General features: G+C 33.1%; 3 protein-coding genes across 5 annotated transcripts; 1 reads left to right on the top strand and 2 right to left on the bottom strand.

The window, feature by feature from the left end:
• Nucleotides 1–65: 65 nt before the first annotated feature.
• Nucleotides 66–2,134, top strand: LOC108342248 (50S ribosomal protein L34, chloroplastic). The gene is made up of 2 exons (XM_017579994.2): nucleotides 66–278; nucleotides 1,753–2,134. Exons 1-2 carry the CDS (start codon nucleotides 98–100, stop codon nucleotides 2,001–2,003), a joined length of 432 nt encoding a protein of 143 aa, XP_017435483.1. The 5' UTR covers nucleotides 66–97; the 3' UTR covers nucleotides 2,004–2,134.
• Nucleotides 2,135–3,496: 1,362 nt separating this feature from the next.
• LOC108343256 (uncharacterized protein YNL011C) lies at nucleotides 3,497–11,498 on the bottom strand. Of its 3 annotated transcripts, XM_017581426.2 has the most exons (13): nucleotides 11,033–11,498; nucleotides 10,752–10,884; nucleotides 10,058–10,154; nucleotides 9,427–9,470; nucleotides 7,851–8,007; nucleotides 7,599–7,670; nucleotides 6,833–6,916; nucleotides 5,953–6,054; nucleotides 5,653–5,700; nucleotides 5,210–5,238; nucleotides 5,028–5,104; nucleotides 4,202–4,294; nucleotides 3,699–3,838 (listed from the first exon to the last, which is right to left on the bottom strand). In XM_017581426.2, exons 1-12 carry the CDS (start codon nucleotides 11,349–11,351, stop codon nucleotides 4,251–4,253), a joined length of 1,206 nt encoding a protein of 401 aa, XP_017436915.1. In that variant the 5' UTR covers nucleotides 11,352–11,498; the 3' UTR covers nucleotides 3,699–3,838; nucleotides 4,202–4,250. The 3 variants fall into 3 exon arrangements, with proteins under 3 accessions (XP_017436914.1, XP_052735668.1, XP_017436915.1); XM_017581425.2 differs by lacking the exon at nucleotides 5,210–5,238 and having other exon boundaries at nucleotides 3,497–3,838; nucleotides 5,028–5,153; XM_052879708.1 differs by lacking the exon at nucleotides 5,210–5,238 and having other exon boundaries at nucleotides 3,497–3,838; nucleotides 5,028–5,153; nucleotides 6,833–6,911; nucleotides 7,855–8,007.
• Nucleotides 11,499–14,233: 2,735 nt separating this feature from the next.
• Nucleotides 14,234–16,988, bottom strand: LOC108342508 (U-box domain-containing protein 7). The gene is made up of 2 exons (XM_017580294.2): nucleotides 16,330–16,988; nucleotides 14,234–15,115 (listed from the first exon to the last, which is right to left on the bottom strand). Exons 1-2 carry the CDS (start codon nucleotides 16,983–16,985, stop codon nucleotides 14,269–14,271), a joined length of 1,503 nt encoding a protein of 500 aa, XP_017435783.2. The 5' UTR covers nucleotides 16,986–16,988; the 3' UTR covers nucleotides 14,234–14,268.
• Between the last annotated feature and the right edge of the window lie 2,460 nt (nucleotides 16,989–19,448).

The raw sequence follows: 19,448 nt of genomic DNA, 5'->3' as shown, positions 1-19,448 counted from the left end.
CATATATAATTTACCTTTATTTAATAAAATATTCATATTCTCCCAATTGTTCCGTTAAACTTGTATTCAGAGAGGGAAGAAACCAAAAAGGTGTATAATGGCTTCCTTATCGCTTTGCATAGCCACGCCCACTCCCTCAGCTTCTCTCATTCTCACTGCCCCAAAACCATCTTTAATCTCTCTCAACGTTGGCCGCAGCAGTTTCTTCAACGTTCGCTCTCCTCTCCTCCATTCTTCCTTCCTCTCCTCTCCTTCCCATCTCTCTTCCTCCTTTACAGGTACTCACTCCTCACCTTTATTTCCCATCTCTCTTCCATCTCATTCTTCGCTAATTACACTGGGTCTTTTTGAAATCGGTTACTCTAGGTGAATTTCCTTGTCCCTTGGTTATCATTGTTTTTGTTAGTCTTATTTAGGAAGTACTGAATTCTTCCTTGTCAATGTATGGTATGCCATGCTTAAACATTTTTTTAATAGCTGTTCTAGTTGGAAAAGTGGAAGTTTTGAATTGGAAGTGATTTCTCTTTGTTTTAATAGGGATGTAGGGATTTATGTTGCTAAAGGGTTTTTGGAAAGAAAATGCTTTTGTGGTTGGGTTTAATTTAACTTGAATATGGACACAATTTGGAACGGAAGTTACTCTTCTGGGTTTTCAAAGGGATTTCTTTGTGTCAATTTAAGCTTGTAGGAGTTGATGCCACCACTTGCCGATGAAATGGGTTGTAAGTGAAGCCAAACAAATATATGTATGTAGTACACGAGTACCATAACAAGCCTTTTATCACTGTTTAGAACAATAATACCAGTTTAAAATGCTTGCATTTTTAACCTTTGGGTTTTCGGATTAAATGCAATTAGTAGCTTTGAAGTCTGAATATGTTATCCAGTCTGAACAAATCCTGTGAACTTGACTATACATACCAGTATCCCTGAATGGCAGTTTTTAAGATGCTGAATGAGTGTGGCAATGTTTTTAGTTGTTGTAATGAAATTCTTTCTTCTTCTCACTCTAAGGATTGTGATCTGGTTATAGTAGTACCTTGAGTGTGGTAACAAACCGGACACCATGATACCATCCATAATTGAAAATTCTAAAGACGCATTTGTGAATGTTTTTCACTTATATATTGCTAAATTTACTTGTTTTTACGCTGGGAAACTCTAAATCAGACTTGACCACCAATAATAACATAAGAACAAATGATTCCAGAACTTTTATGGTTTAATTGGTTGGTTTACTGATATGGAGGTTGAGTTTATTAATCCTCCTTGCTCAAAGGATTTTGGTAGGTTGGGGTGGAGAAGAGACTCCAATGAGCCCAGTATGGTTCAACTTGTGAATATTTTCTGTTAGAATAAGAGAGACAAATGTCCTTTAGAAATTGACTCACAAAAATTAGAAAGACAGTACAATTTGAAATTCTTAGTATCTTTTGGTAGTTTATTTTTTTCTTCTTTTTCCCAGCTTGCATCCGTTAAGAATATGTCAATGGCATCCTTTCATTAACATGGTTGATAGCATTTAAGAACTAGAGCAATAACTCAATCTATGGTTACAATTCAACATATTTTGGCATTGAAACTTCACAGTAAATAACTTAGCAAAAAATAAAGATAAAGAGAGGGCGGAAAACTAGAGTTGTTAGCATTGTTAGTAATAGTTGACAGGGTTTGAACTGTTTGAGAGATTTGTTTAATTTGCATATGAGCATAGGAGTTGTTGTTGATGTGAAGTAAATTGTGAATGTTAAGGGTTATCACTTGGATTGGAGTTGACATCTAATGTTGGGGCGAGAAGAGGAAAAGGTGGTGGGTTGGTTGTGAGGGCAGGCAAGGCTGCTCTTTGTCAGACAAAGAGAAACAGATCAAGAAAATCATTGGCACGCACTCATGGTTTCCGCAAACGAATGAGCACACCAGGTGGAAGAGCTATTTTAAGACGACGCCGTGCCAAGGGACGGAAAGTTCTTTGCACCAAGTCCCACCCAAATAGTGGAAAGTAGTCTCCATTATCGCCACTTTCTTCTGTTAGTCTTTTAATGCATTCATTCCTCCCAACTTCCTCTGCATTTCAAGCTTTTCATTTTTTTAACACTCCTTCTTTCTACCCTTTATGCTTACTTTTTTTATGCTATTTATCTCTCTTGTCCCCTATAGTTCTTCCCAATTTACACTCTAATTTGCTTCAAAAATGATTTTTCTTTTTTCAAAATAAACCAAATTAAAAAGTGTTCCAAATAGACCACTAAACACTTTATTTTAAAAATTAGGCCTGTTTACTGGGCACATTTAGAATTTGGCTTTGAATCGAATTTACAGTGATTTCCAGAATATGAAAACAGGTAAGGAACTGAATTTTTACTAGCTTTTTCTATTACTTTTTTTGCAACGTTTTAAGCATGGAGGAAAAAATTTTAAAAGTAAAAAATAATAATTTATAATACAAACTATAATTTTAACTTTGGGTTTATGAAAAATAAAATAAGTATAGGATTTTAATAAATTAAATATTTCTTTGGATTTTGTAAAAAAGTGACATAAATTTATAATAATTTAATGATTTTTGTAATTATTAAAATAATTATTTTTTTAATGTTGAAAATATTTGAAAGGAGTTTTTAAAGATTGCTAATAATGCATGAGCTAAGAGTTTCTCATTGTAATAAAATGGTTCCCAATAAAATCTCAACAAATTAGTGATGAAGTTGAAGCTTTTATCCTAGTATTTTAATTTTAAAAACTTCCTTTCAAATGAAATTTAAACTTGAAAACATTTAAATATTTTAGTCAAACGAAATTAAATTAACATTAATTTTTAAATTTTAGATTAATCTTTAATATTAATTATCATTGCATTAATTATTTTTATACCATTTTTTAATTTATAAGCTTTTTAATTCATCATAATAAAATTGTTAAATAATTTAATTCATCATAATAATATATTAATAATATAAAATTGAATATTTTTCTTCTTTCATTAAATTTATATACAAATTATTATAATAAAAAAGTATTATCAATTCTTACAAAATTAAAATTGGGATTATAATCAACTTTTTCTAAAATTTATGTACACTGAAACAAAATGAAGTTCACTTTATTGAGTATATTGTGGGAGAGATCTTAGATGTTATTAGCATAAGCGAGATAGAAATCAGACTTGAAGCAGTGGCAAACAAGAAAATTGGTTTTTCTCGTACATGTTCTTATACTGCTTAATCATTGATAATTTATCTTTAACTTTTTCAAATAATTAAACTCTCGATGTTACATGATGTAATTGAGTATATTTCGTGGACCGATATTTCATCTTTTACTCAACAATAGAAAATGCATATTAGATCCGATATTCCATTTGGCTGTAGTGACATCACTCGTGCACAATGTCAAATAGCCCTCCACATTAATGGCGTACTGGCCTAGAGAATTCGTATTCTATAATAATAAAATATATTTAGAAAAAAAAATATTCAAAAATTAAAATTCTAAAAACTTATAACAAAAGAAAAAGAACTAATAAATAATAAAGTTCAAAGCATATTAAATTGTTATCAAATTACATTCACAACAAGTTCCTGAAACTGCAACTACTTGTAATCCTGGAAAAAGTTACATATAATACATTTTCCCTTCTCACTGTTATGTCTAAAGGAAGATTCACAATCAAATAATGATAATTTCAGTGACTCTTCTTTAATGATTACCGTCTGGTATCAATTAAGTCATTAACTTGCGACTTCATGTACCTGTCTGTTAAGTCCGCTAGAGATCTAATCAGTGAACTCGGGTCATAAATTATACCCACTTTAGGATCTCGTATGGAGTCAACAAGTATCTGCAAATTTGAGAAATAATAGGATGGTCACAAAGTAATTTGCATCATAAAATTACCACGGATCCTGTACCATAAGAACAATACATTTCCATGAAGTGTTAAATCACTAATTTGTAACAATATCAAAGTCTGACTTTAGAGCAACTGTTTAAAGTTGATACCTGTTCAATCACTACGTTTACTGTTTACATAAGTTTTAAATTAATAGTAAATTAACGCTAATTCTTAGACCAAGTGCCTAATCCATGCATGAACTTGTCCACAGCAAATTTCAAACAAACAATCTTGGAATATATCTTCATCCTGCACAGAAGAGATTATATCCACTTCATAACACAAAATGAACAGATTTAAAAGACATACCACGTCAAATATTCCTTGGGCAGCTAAACTGTCTGTATCAACTGGAATTTCACCATTTCTCGGCACCAAAAGGGTATTTATATAGTGATTTGGCTGCATCAAACATTAACAGCGCATATATTACCTATATTATATCATTCATTGTGTACAGTGCTTTTTGGTTTTCATTTTATATGATAATTGTATCTAAAGTTGATGAACATTTTACATACCGAGTATTTCATGATGTATCAAATGAAATATTTAGAAAACACTAAAAGATGAGGTAGTATTTTTCTGGGGATTACGTCAAATATGTGAAAAGAATGGAGAAGGCAGGGGACAGACGTTAGAAGTTAATTAAGGAAATTATAGTAACAGAGTCACGGTTAAGCATCCCTACATTCTACATATTTTTATGTGAGGTTTCTTGGAAAATCCAGTACTAAAGAAAAGATTACGAAGAATACTAAGAAAATTAAAAACAAGAGAGAAGGTACACTGCACTTCACTTCACTTCATACAACTACTGCAGATGAGGAAATGGATATAACTGTCTTTAAAAAAAAAATGTGATTCTTAATTAGCCTTGGCACTAAGGAAATAAGTAATTCGTAGAGTTACCAAAAACGAAACAAAAAATATATTATTATAGAATGTTTAACTTAGCATTCAAGGGACAGTAAAATTTATCCAAGAGATCGATCAAGCATTTATTTTAACAGTGTACCACTTAAACAGTATTAAGCAAAGTATAATAACATCTCTCTAAGAGAATTGCGTGAATCAAATGTTTTAATTTGAAAACAATAAAAGAATTATAGAGAACAGAGGAATTTTCACTCACAAGATTCTGTAAGCGATTGCCAGGTTCTCCATATGTTCGATTTAGAGCATCCGTAATGGCAGTTACAAAACAAGAAGCTGAAAATCCATTAGTTTCCCGGTCCCTTGTACCATTTAACATAAGTACCTACCATTTTTCTGAATCAAATTAATAAGCTGAAAAGGTATAGTTTTGAATGTTACCATTTCGCAATCCAATCCAAGAAGACACCCTAAAAGAATTGATTCAACAGTCTGAATCTCATGTAAGAGCTATCAGCAAAACTATGCAAGAAAGAATTAATTTCCACTTAATAACAGCAAGCTTTGTGTATCTAGAAACATGCCTACATATTTAAAAATAAAGCATGCAACTCGTTGATGAAAGCACCCTAATGCCACTACAATGGAACCAGAAAGCAAGGAATCATGGAAGCAGAGATTTGTGCCAATAGTAAAATATCAGCAGCTTATGGTCCATTTTGTCTCGTGCAGCAGTCAAGCTAAGTTAGACCACTTTATAACTTTATTTCTTTCACAAAGAAAGGTAATTTTGTCAAGTCTTTATTTCTCTATTATAACAAGGTAGGAGGTATATTACACTTTCAGCAGATAACTAAAGCAAAAACTAACAGTAAAAAAAATACCTTGAGGCATGGCCTTGAAGAAATAATCTCCCCAATTCCCAGTAACACCTAGCAAAAAATTTCCGTAAACATCTAATGAAAGACCCATCGTTATAAGTAATGAAGCTAGAAGTTTGTTCCAACTAATTTATTACATATTAATCAAGTAATCGATAAATACTTAAAGAGTTGAGCAATCATGTTTTCCAAAATTTAGACACAATATGGACAAAGTAGAGGGCCTAGCATATAAACCTCAACTGCTAAAATGAATATCAGAGTTGTCAAATATATGTAATCATCAATAATAAGAATCTTTACCAGTGAGGGGCAGATTGAAGTAAAAAGGGAGCCCATGCCATATACAATGCAGTCCACATTATTTAACCACTCTAACACAGCCGCATTAACGGAGGGAAAGACCTATTCACAGAGAAAAAGCAGTTCCAATTATAATTTTTTTTTATAAATTTGGACCTAAAATCCAAATCCATATTTAGATTTCTACAGTGAGATAAGCAAATTTAAAAGGTACCGAGTATTGATATTTTCATAATGGAAGCAGACAAATAAAAACTGTACCCACCTTCAAAATACATGTTGCTTATTTAGCTCCATGTTAAAAGTGTTCCCCCTTCCCCAGTTCAAGTTTGAACCTCAAGTAGACTAAAAGTTGAAACCTTGTTATAAAAGGATAATAACTCTAGTTCGGACCAAATAAGGAGAGTTAGACTATCTATGTATGTAAGTATCATTCCATGCAAAATGGCTCTCCTCCACGTAAGGTTCTCTAATTGGCATTTAATCAGAATGAAAGTTATCAGTTTATCCATATATGTTATTTTTTTTATACCATTTCTTTTCTGTCAACAGAGCATGTCTTTACTCTTTACCTCCATCTCATTTGACTTCTTCATTCTTTTAGATTAACAAATGAAAAAATATTTTTTAATCTAATATTATGTTACACACTTCAATGAAAGACAGAATACAAATCCATGCTAATTATGGGATAACTTTCCCTGGTTTCTTTATTTTCATTTACAATAAATATAATTAAATAAATTCCCCCTCTGTTTGCATCTTCCATATAATGCATCGATTCTCACTATTGTTGATGGTAACGCATAATAAGATGTGATACACACAGCAAAGATCCTTCAACATGTGAAATAAGTGGGTCAAACGAGACAGTACTTACCTCATGCAGCAAATTTTTTCCCTCACTGGACATGTAGAACACCCGTTTTATTCTTGAAGGAAGTGCTGGAGTTGAAAAACTTCCCTACCCATGAAAATATAAAATGTTAACACGAGAAATAAAATATTTATAAGAAATCTATTCACCGTGAGGGCATTTTCATGTGAGAATAAGAAAAGTAAATTTGCACAATTAGATCATATTGTGAATGGTTAATTTAAAACAGAAGTCATGTAATGTGAGATTTTAAAAAGTCACGTAACTTTTGTAAGTGATCATATAGCTTTTAATCTTATCCTGTACAAATTGTAAAGCCTATATTTACTTTGCTCAGTCATTAAAGAAATGGGTCTCTTCCTCTCTCACTCTATAGAGACTAAGAACCAGCAGCACTTTGTAAAATCTCAATCAATTGCATAGACATCCACTAGATGGGCATTCCAATCACCACTATGCAATTACTAATTACAAAAACGTAAAAGGGAAAATAATATCTATATTTCACTTTAAAATTATAATCCAACTTTACATTGGAAGGTAAAATTCCCTCACGAAAATTTATAAAAAAAAAACAAGAAAAAGCAAAGGAATAAACTAATCATTCTATATTTCAACTTAAAGTCAAATCCACCAATAATTTGGAAGGAAAAATTCGCCCCTCATCAAAACATATACAAGTTATCAAGTTCATTTCACATCCATGGAAGAAATATAAACAAATTGTCATTGGAGTGGACATAATGTAACAACAAATACAAGAGCATACCTTCTTAATAAGCTCAATTGTTCCTCTGGTTGGATGAGAAATTTCATTTTGTCCCCGTATAATAGTTCCATCCTATAGGGATATTAGAGAACAAAATAAGATAGTGCAATAATAGTGAAATAGCAGGTCAATCATTTTTGTGAATTCCTATATGAAGTTCGTTTCACAGGAACAAATAAATTTTCTCTCGGAATTATTAAGATAAACCTCTGTGAAATCATAATTATACAGTTAAATAAATTGACAGCATACCCACAGTTCACAACCTAATGTAAGTCTGTCATTGGTTGAAATCACAGGTAGAACCAGGCTTTCAGGGGGAATATCTGAAACCCGCGAAAACAAAAATATCGCAGCATCCAAGGACTGAAAAAATATGCGTGCTCCTGCAAAAAAGAAATTTCCAATGCTGCATAGTTTATAAAAATCAGTTACAATGTTTTAATGTTACACCCAAAATCTCAACCAGCAAAAGCGGTATATTGTTATGTGTAATTTGGACATGTGAATGAAGTCTTTATTTCAACTAGAGAGAATGAATGACCAAGTATCATTCAATCTGGATGCTTTATATAAGCTATTAAATGATCTCCAACAGGTTGGAACAATCCATTCTATTGGTCTTGGCAATGATTGCCAAATCCTTTATAAATGGTGTGTAGTTATTGTCTACAATACTGGTAAGGTAAGGTAGTTGTTCTACAAGTGTATAGTGATTGTCAAACCTTTCTATAAACCAGCTTGGCAAATACCGATAACACCAAAGTACAACAGAACTTGCATATAAAATTACAAATATATATATATATATATATATATATATATATATATATATATATATATATATATATATATATATATATATATATATATATAAGATCGGCAAGAAGAAGCTATTTATCAATCTAGGTAGAAAGAATCGTGAGAGCAGTTAAACCCATTCCATCTCTCATTTATTACTATTTCTATGTTTTATGAAAAAGAAGTTATTTTCTTCAATGCTGGAAGATGCTAATTAAGTTTACATGTAATACTTTTAGAAGAGAACTACCCTCTTCAAAAGATTGGAAGGATGCAATCTTTCAAACTAAAATTAAGTCAGTGTCACATGCACAACAACAACAAAAAGAGAACAATAAGGTGGAGAACGAAAGAAGTAACCCTACCAGTTATAATGTCCCTTTTAACTTAATTCAGGCCAGGAAAACCCCGTTTTACACCAGATAAGATCGTGGAATGGAATCCTATAAGAATTATGTATTGAACATTCTACCCATCTAAATTTTAATTACTTTTACTGAAGATCAAATAATAGGGAATAGCCATTGAGCATTATACATCTAACTGACATGACATATTTGATTACGAAACCAATCATGAAGCACGCTGGCTATGCATCCGTTATTTGACATTTCTGCAACAGATTGCATTACAATAAACCTATAATTTTTCTGAACCATTTACTAATGTTTGGCTGGACCTTGGGAGGCGAAAACCACACCACAAAAGATAGCTGCTGTAATTGGAGAGCCCTAGGCCTTATAAACCCCACACCAGAATCTCATACTCCCAACGTTGGACTCTAGTCCCAAATTTGCAATTGGATATTCCCAACTCAAGTGCCACAGTCCATAATCTAAAACTTTAAGTTTATCCTCCCAGTAAAGAAAGAAGAAAGAAACAAAGTAACAGTTAATGCGCAACACAACTTTTGTCATTATAGTATGACAAATATAATCAATAGAAACAAGGTATTTTTAGGGTGAGAAAACACTATGGCAAACAAGAAAATGACAACAACAATGTTACTGAATAAGAAACAAAAGACCTGCCGTTGCTGAAACAAAATGATTCTTCTGCCCGGTGGAGAATCTATAAAAAGACCAAAAGGAATGTCCAAATTTAATGCCAAAACCAAAAATGATAAAAGATTGAAAAAGCTTGATCTAAAGCAACTAATCAAATATCATAATGAATAATGGTTATTATGATCATCATATTAGTATAATTTAACTAAAAATTTGAAAATAAAATGTTATTTAACAATATAAATACACAAAAACATTTCCATGGCTATTTTATCCCTACTTAGACCTCCTTCAGTTTATATGACAACAAAATGCTGTGTACCCAAACTATCTATATAGACTCCTGCCTGGTTCATTTCTAGTGTTATATAAAAGGAGGAAGATTATTGTAAGGTAAAAAACGTCAAGGGCATCGAGTGTATTTTGGAAAACCTGAAAGGAAATGGATGTAATTTACCCCCAAAAACAAATAATTGGCACAATCGCAGTTAATGCCACACCTCAAGGCGCATAATCTCAAAAACAAATTATTAAAATACAAATAAAAGGATTTAAAAAGTCATATAAAAATATGTGCAAAAAAGAAAAGATCCTTTAGGGGGCAACCGAGAAATATTCAAAAAATAGCCCCAGCTTGTTTGTCGAAATCACCTGACTCTGGAAATAAACCAGAAAAGCTCGAATAGTCTCCCTGTAGGGTTTTGACACATCTTTCCATAAAAAGTGATCACCTTCCACAATAGAGTACCTATACAAGTCATCAGGGTTTAAATTAAACTTAAAAAGAAAAATTATGCAAAGATAATATAATACCACAAGGAAGGACCTTTAAAAAAAATAAGATCATCGAGTTCCAAACAATGGAATATGTGGGTACTTATAGCTATTACACTCACTTTCTTCTGACCATGATCCCATCTCCTTTTGACCTCATTCGTCTATCTTCAACTCAATTCCCAACATTTATCATATATTTTTCACGGTCTCTCTCTTTTTCTTTCCTTTCCCCTTCCCTAAACCTATACCCCCAAAAATTGGGATGGAGGGCATTCCACATTTTCCTGAATATAAAAGAAAACAAGGGTCAAAGACTACAAGAGAATGTCAACCTTTCAAAAACAGTGGAGAGGCCATGACTCCCAACCTCCCAAGTCAGGTATCCATTAAATCACCACCCCTAAATGATATAACCTAGCAATTAGCACACATCCATTAAGCCTGGGCCCAACATGTTAACCATTAAAGCAAGTAACATGGAAAGCGGAGACCAAGCCAAATTATCCATAATTCAACCAGAAGTATCAGGCATTGGGCAAGAAACAAAAACTAAGAATGTGGTACCAACCATTCTGATTTAGCTTGAGATGGATCCAGTGGTAGACGATGCCCAAGCAAATTCCGAACGGCGAGAGCCTCAACGGTACTTTGATCGGACAACCTCAGACACCTGGAACGTATGTCTCCAACAGCAGGACCCCCTGCAACGCAAGCACACGCATCCACCCAATCAACCAAATCCTTAATTCCTCGCCCCCAGAATTTGATTCCGCGACAATGCAAAATATCGCCAAAAATAGAAACACTGGTAATTATAATCTATAATTATTAATTAACAAAACGCCGTACCGAGAACACGAACAATCTCCGCAGTACTTCCACCATCGTCGGAAACAGGAAGAATGTGAGCAACGCGGTTAGTGAAATTCTTGAGCTCTTCGATAACGCCGTTGAAAGCGGTGCCTCCGGAGAAGACTAGCAAGGCAGGCTGAGGGTGAGGAGGGTTAGGATTTGAGTAACAGCGGCGGTGATGGTGGAAGCGATGGTGTGATGAAGAGGCAGCCATTGAAGACGAAGAAGAAAATGACGACGAGAGGATTCTTGCAGAAACTGGGACGGAGAGGGGAAGAGTATTACAGAAGGTGGGACCCAACCATGTGTCCCTCATGCTCGCAAAACTTGTGTAAGCTAAATTACTTTTCTTTTGGGACTCTGTCCAACATCCTACGACTACTCTACTGTGTCGCACCTATGGCCGAGAAAAAAAAATACCAAACGGGACGACAGAACCATATCTGTTTTTTATGTGAAATTTCTGTATGGAATGAGTTTGAAAGGAAATTTTTGTATTCAAAACAGTATAAATAATATTTGATTTTTCCGTGCGAGAATATATATATATATATATATATATATATATATATATATATGGTTTGTTAATACGTAATTTTTAAAGTATATTAAATTTTAGTTGAAAAAAATATTTTAAATTTTAAGGATTTTAGGTAAAAAATATTTAAATAATTCTTAATTTTTTTATTTTAAATTAAAAATAAAAATTATTAAAATATTTTTTGTTTAAAGTATGTTTTTTTTTATAAATAAGAATTTTTTTTCAACTAAAATTTGATACAATTTTAATTGGTTAAATAAGTTAACAAATTACATAAGTTAACAAATTAGTAAACTCATATATACTTTATTATTTTTTCTGTTATTATAATTTTTGTGTCATTATATTCAAATGAAATATATAAAAGTAAATATTTTTTATATTTTTTATTTCAATATTTTTAGTTATTTTTTATATTTTTATTGATTATTTGTGTTTTTTCAGATAACAAAAGTTTAATAGTTATTTTTAATATTTTTATTGATTATTTGTGTTTTTTTAGATAAGAAATGTTTAATAGTCTAATTATTTTATTTACTAGTTAATATAATTTTTTTTATTAATACCTATTTTGCTCTTTAGATTTGGTAGGTTTGTGGTCCTATTTTTTTCATATGTTCATAGTTATTCCATATTTTGTAAAAACAGTTTAATTTGTCTTTTTTTGCTTAGGATGTTAAAAACGGTTTAATTGTTTCCTAGCCAAAAGTGAATAAATTCTCCCGTTATTGATTGTGTGTCAAGTTCAACCAATGAGGGACTGTCACGTGGCAGTCTCCTTCTCACCCAAATTAGGGTTTCGCACAATTGCATAATGATGCTTGTGATGCGAGAAACGCTCTCTCTTTCTCGAACTAGGGTTTTCGACCCTCATCTGTGTTTCTTCTGCGATGAAGAAGATGATAAAGGAGATGTTTATTGGCCATAGTGGTTCGCGAGAACACGATATGGGTTCTTCGAGTTCGTGGAGAATATGAAGGAGAATTGCTTGCGGTGCGCGAAGGTGACGGAGGAGATGAACTCGCCGTTACAACGCGATTTAGGTTAGGGCTTTTGAATGTTGGTCGTGGAGGTTTGAATTAGGCGATTTGGTTTATGAGCTTTTCTGATTTCAGATGTAGACTTTGAATTGAGGGAGAAAGAACTCACGATTAGGGTTCAAAGTGGTGAATCACGATTCTGGTTTGAGATTTTTCTGCAGGCACCGTTGTGATTTAACAAGCATGGTTGCAGTAGAGGCAGGACGAGACACGATTTAGGTTTTGATGCATTTTTTATTTTGTCCAGGTCGCCATAGCTGCTGAAGGTGCATATGAAGGTAGATGGTGGTTCTGCAATTCGAAACAAAGATGGTGCGATGTTCTGGAGGTTTATGGCGTGATGGTTATGGAGGTTTGATTGCGCGAGAAGATGAACCTGTGATGGTGTTAATGGCAACATGGTGGCCCTATGGTGGGGCTTTGCTAGAACCCGGACTCTTTCCACATACATTGTCAAGCCAATTGACCTTAGCCTGTCATGCAATCAATAACTGAACAACTCATTCAGCTTTGGTCAGGGGACAATTATACCATTAGCGTTTTTAACGCTGTAAGCAAAAAGAATCAACTTGAACCGTTTTTACAAAATATGGGACAATTGTCAACATCTGAAAAAGAAGGTATGACCACTTTGAATAAACCTATCTGAAAAAGAAGGTATGACCACTTTGAACAAACCTACCAAACTCTTTTTACAAAATATAGAACAATTGTGAATATCCGGCCACTTTAAACAAACCTCCAAAACCTAGAGAACAAAATAGATATTAAACCTAAATTTTTATTATTTTTCAATAGTTTAATTGGTTTAATATTTGAAAAGTTTGTATAATTCTCTAAAATATTTTTTATTTTATTATATATTTAATTATATATTTGTTTTTTTATATAATTTCATTCAATAATATATTAAATTGTTTTTTTAAGACGCATATCATTGTTTTTATTTGTTGTTTACTTTTATTATATAGATAGATTAGTGAATAGATTACTTTTTTTTTTAAATTAAGACACATATCATTTCGTTTTTATTATATAACATATTGATTAATTTTTTCTTCTATAAAAACATAAACTAATAATATATTAGTTTTAAATTCTTGATTTTTAAAAAATATATTCATCACTAATACATGACATTACTCTATCATGTGCCACTAAGAGTATTTTGTCTCATAGTAAAAACGTGATGCATGTCAACAAAAATTTCTAATTTAAAAACCAGTTATTAACACGCAACCTGAGATGCAATTAATAATTTTTTAAAAGGAAAAACTTAATTGAGACACTTTTATAAAAAGTTAAAACACAATTAATTTTTTTTTTTTAAAGCGAAGAGTAAACAGGGACCCGGACCTGGTGGGAATGGTTTCGGCGTTGAAGCGAAATTTAATATTAGATTGACTTTCTAAAACTTAACTATTTCTTGTCACTGGAAACTTTTCGTTTATACCTGTCAACATATACAAATGTTGTAACACGAAATGTCAAGGTAACATTTTCACGTTCTGTAGTTTTTCAAGTTTTCGTCCCATAAGCTGATGTCATCAATGGCAGGTGCCAAACTATAGCACATTTCAGGAAAGCCTAAACTGCTAAAGCTGTGTCAATTTCGAATTTTTATGGGAAAGAAAGTGTAAAAAGAATGATCCTTAGTAAGGCAAACTCTTGGAACTTGTGCTGATGATCAAAGACTTCAATTTAGACGACTCCCCTGCAGCATTTGCCCTGTGAGTTATTATTTGCATATTCCTGTGCAGACTCTGTTTCACCAAACTCTTCATCATTTTCTTCCCTTCTTTTGCTTCTCTTTGATTTAAAGGTGATCCCATTGCAAATCTTGGTGTTTGTGGACCAGAATGTGGCCCCATCTTAGTCTGCCTTTCATCCTTAAACCATTGCAATAGTTTCATTGCTCTCTTTTGAGCCAAAGGGCTGCCCAATAAAACCACTTCAAGAAGCACAGGAACAATCCCTGCCTGTGCCATCTTCTTTCTTTGCAACGAACTTTGATGTGCTAGAATCATTAAAATATATACCGATAACTCTTGGCATTTAGGCTTATCTTCCCATGACAAAATATCAATGAAGGTTTCTGGGACCATTGTGCTGTTCTCTATTGCTTTCTTCCCCATCAAAGTCACTGACAAGTTCCCTAGAGTGGCAAGTGCTTTCTCTGAAATTTCTTTTAACGATGACGCTTCCAAGAGGATAGGGACCAACCCACTTGAAACCATAGCGGATGCATTTTCTAATACAGTTGATAGGTTATACAAAGCACTCAAACACGATTGTTTCGTGTCAAAACATGTGTCTGTCTCAAAAATGTGCCTAAGTAATGGGATAAAGTCTAATGAAGCAAGAGGGAACTGAGTGTTTACTAGTGATGACAGTGACAAAAGCAACTCTGCCAATTTACATGTTGTTGATTCATCTACAAGGTCAATTGTATTTGGCAGCTTGGACAATATTCCTGCCTCAACTATCAAAGCCTTGTTCCTGAAGGAAGAAAAATATTTTTCAACTCAGTCAAAGTTAGGTCAGAAACAAATACTACTACTCTAAATTTGATAATTTCTCAAAGTCAGCATAAACTGTAACTGGATTGCTGCAATTTGAGTATTAAAGAATAAGAGGGCCAAACCAACTAAATTAAAAACATTATTTATATCGTACCGAAGTCAATTAGAATCTTAAGTTAATATTTGTTCTGGAAAATGATGGTCAAACAGAAAACATAAAATCACCTTAAAGATCATAAAGGAATCTGATCAACCACCCTATATATTATGATAATCTGTAATTTATGAATTTTAGGACAAAAATGTCGCTTCATTTGTCCCCTCTAGCTTATCTAACATCCCAGCAACTCAGTTGACACTTCAGGTTGACTAATTTCTTTCTCATAGTAAGTATAGTTAGTTTGATAACTTTCATCTTCTACAGCCTGTTGGAGGATAAATGTAACTCTAAATGGCTACACCCACCCACATGATGTCTCTGCCTTTGTTGAAATTATATATTTATCTTTTTGTACAAAACAATTTGTTCTTGGTTACTATGGAGTCATGAACCAAACCTGCCAAGGCCAATTGCCACTTTGTGTACATCAATCTTGTCTTCATCACCCAAAAGTCCAAATGAGCGGTTCACAATAACTCCACTCTCACCAATTTCATTATATGATATGATTGCATTTTTGTCCATATCAAACAATATGGCAAAGGAGGAGACAACAAAATGATAAATAATTTTATTTCTAAATCGTGCACCTTGATTTCTAGTTAGTGGACCTTAACCAATGCTACAAACCCTGTGTCCTAATTTCTTTATCATTCCTTCTCACAATTTTTTAACTGTTTAACATTTTAGTCATTCATTTTATCATACTTGGATTGACATGTATTCCGAGTATATGAATATCTATGTCAGCTACACCAAACAATTTAGACTCTTCGAATTAATCTCATGTAAATTCAATTCAACCAATAAAATCTAAAGAACTTACCAACTCAATAACATAGTTTGAAAGTTGAATCAAACACAGAGTTCCACACCAAGTTGAATTACACAGGTTTTATATTGTGGAATTGTTTACTTCTAATCCTTTTGAAATCAAACAAGAAAGTACGACTCTCAAACATTTTTAAACATATTGGTTCATGTGATAATCATTCATAAAAAGAAAGAACATATATGGTAGCAAAACTTACGTGTAAGTTCCATCAGCCAGGTGGACCAACGCCGTCAACCCGGCTCGCCTGCGGCTAGCCACTGGCGACGCCGCCATAGATACCAACACCGGCACCACCCCAAGTTCTGTAATCAACTTTCTGACCTTAACATCTTCCTTGGCTAACTTTTCAATCTCTTTTGCCGCCACTTCCTTCTCTGCCCAGCTTCCAAAGTGAAGCATCTTGACAGTTCTCTGGAACATGATCGCAGAAACTTCCTCCTCCTCCTCTTCAGTCTTCTGCATAACCTGTACTGTTTCAATATTTTCAGCCTTCTTGTGTTCACCACTGCCCTTAGCCACGTCAAACCGATCGGAGGGATCAAAACGCTTTCTGGTTGCTTTGGATTGGAGAAACCGTCTGATGCGGGCAAAGAACTGAAGCTTTATGTTTGACAACACCCAAATAGAAGAAGATGATGAAGGAGTTGACATGTTTAAGAGGAAGGAGAAAACAAAGCAAGATGGTGAAGTTTGAAAAAAGTGCGCGTTTGGGGTTTGGTTCTTGTACAACTTAGTTTCTGTTTCTGACTTTGAGACAGAGAGAGAAAAGTAAACAAGAGTATTAGAAGAGCTCCGCGAACTTAAAAATAAAGGGGAAGCACAGAGCACATGCAGAAAATAGTGCTGTCCCATTTAATGTAATGGTGGATTATGATATTATGATATAAGATCTCAAATTATGCATTTATTAAGTAATAGAATTTATGCATCATTTCTTTCATGAAAAAGATTTCCGTACCTGAACTTCACTAGAGACAAGATGCTAATTTTATGATTTACGCAGTTGTGACTATATTTGTGCTAAAATAATACTGACATAAGTAGCAGTGGTTGATAATTTAATTGTAGTTAAATGTGTACAGTTAAAAGTCCATTGTGTATATATTTTGTGGATAAAGAAAGTATTTGGTACAATATCACTAACACCTAAGTTGGGTCTTTCTTCAGCAGCGTTTCAGAATCTCGGCCTAATTAATTAGTGTAGAAAGTAGTGGAGATGGCATCGATCTATCTTGGTCAAATTCAATTTTGGGGACCTTGTTGGGTGGAAAAATATGGGAACTCTTTGTTCACTGGTCCCAAGTAGCTAGGCTGCATAATATGACTTGGCATTTTATTCATTAAAAGAGACAACGACTAACTAAATTTAGACTTTGGTTTTTGATGTAAGCCCACGTCCATTGCATGTGAGAATCAGGGAGACCTATATCTGTTCCATCATGGAACCATAAAATTTGGGTGCAGTGCACACGCGACAACATTAATGTCACTTAATATATATCTCTTCGTGATCCTTCATTGGCTGCACAATCTGATCTGGATCGGTGCCTGTGATATTCTCACATGCATGGAGATTAATCATCCCAAGTTTCCCTTCCATGAAGGGTGGAGGAAGAAGAGCGTTCATGCATTAATTTTGTGGATTCCCTTCTCCATTATATGATCCTCAAAAAACAATTAACTTGAATAAAACCCCTAATTTTTTATTATTAAAATTCATTTAAAACCATGCAGTTCATGGATGTATCATAGAGATTTGAGCTGAGAGAATATGTACCTATGCTGGTGGAATTCTCCAAGAAATAGCCAGATAGATATGGGTAATCATTCATTAAAGAGCATCTTCATTGACAAGTTAAAAAAAAAAAGAGAGAAAATACTATTCTTTTAGTTTGATGTCGGCATTATGAGGTATTTGAGTTATAAATATAGTTTATGTTATATAGTTGTACCATTAGCCTGCAATTAAGTCATCACCAATTTAGACCCACAAATTATAACAGTGATAAACATTGGTATCATGGTATTGCTTATTTGGGTGGGGAGATAGAGATATATTTGAGACTTTTGATGGCTGTGGCATTTCCATGTTGGAGTCCACTACAATATATGTGAATTGCAGACACTGAAGTTTCCCACGTGTGAAGGAAGCACCCCATTCATCATTACCAGTTACACATTTTCGTTTTGAGTTTGGCTTTGTGACAGTGCTAATATGATGTGTGCCACTCCCAGAACTAGCGTAATACCAAAATCATTTGTTTCTTACTGCCACGGACCGTAAATTGATGTCTCTTTGGACACAATTTGCTTACATTTCCAAATGTATGCAAATGCTCGGAATCTAATGTTATTACTGTGTGCTTGTGCGCAAATGTGTTTTGTACGCAAGGTAAAATGCGCCAATAGCAATTTTATTCATTACATAAGTTGTTTTTTAGCGTTTTTAGTCAAATTCTTATCAACTCACCAATTAAAATTCAAACATCACATAAAAATAATAATATAATCATAAATTAACACAGTTGATTATATTAAATTAAAAATTCAAACATCACATTAACCCCTCAGTTATGTAATTTTCTTATAAAAATTTGAGTTTTATATTCAAATTCGTGTTCTCAACTCGTAAAATCAGTGTTTCCCGAGGATATTTAAAAGTTGAATTTCAAGTAAGAATTTTTTGCGCCCAGAGGAATCTTTTGATCGGAATTGTACGTAAGTTCTTGTGAAGTTAAACAAAAATCTAAAATGTAACGTGTCTGCTTGTAGAGCATGTGAAGACGTATATGTATGGTGACGAAGATGGTGATGCATAATTGCATAGTATTTCTCAATGAAGCTAGTGTTTGAATTGAAGAATTGACGAGATATTTCATCAATAATGACCATTGTCCAAATGATGGAACACAACACTAGTACGAGAGGAACACAAACGTGTCACACTTTAATCTATTTTTAATATTATTTGATTTAAGAGTATAATAATAGACTGACACTCTTTTATATTTATTTAACACATAATATAAAAATAAAATGATTATAAAAGAATAACTTTTTGTATTTTTTTATTTAAAAAATAATATCAAATAAATATAAAAATTTTGTTTGTTTCAAATTATTATTTCTTTTTATTTAAACCGGACTATGAAGAGTCAGATTGTAAAGGTTGAGGATTTTCTTCTCTTCAGAATCATCTCTTTCTACCCGTGACCCAGTAGAGATTAAAACTAACACTATGTTTAGTACTATTTTTGTTAATAATTGGATGCAGTAATTCACAAAACGACAAAGATAAAAAACAATATTGTATTA

Source organism: Vigna angularis, chromosome 6 (genome assembly GCF_016808095.1).
Source record: "Vigna angularis cultivar LongXiaoDou No.4 chromosome 6, ASM1680809v1, whole genome shotgun sequence".
Lineage (NCBI taxonomy): Eukaryota > Viridiplantae > Streptophyta > Magnoliopsida > Fabales > Fabaceae > Vigna > Vigna angularis.
Note: the sequence above shows the minus strand (reverse complement) of the source record. Positions and strands in the feature narration are given on the sequence as shown.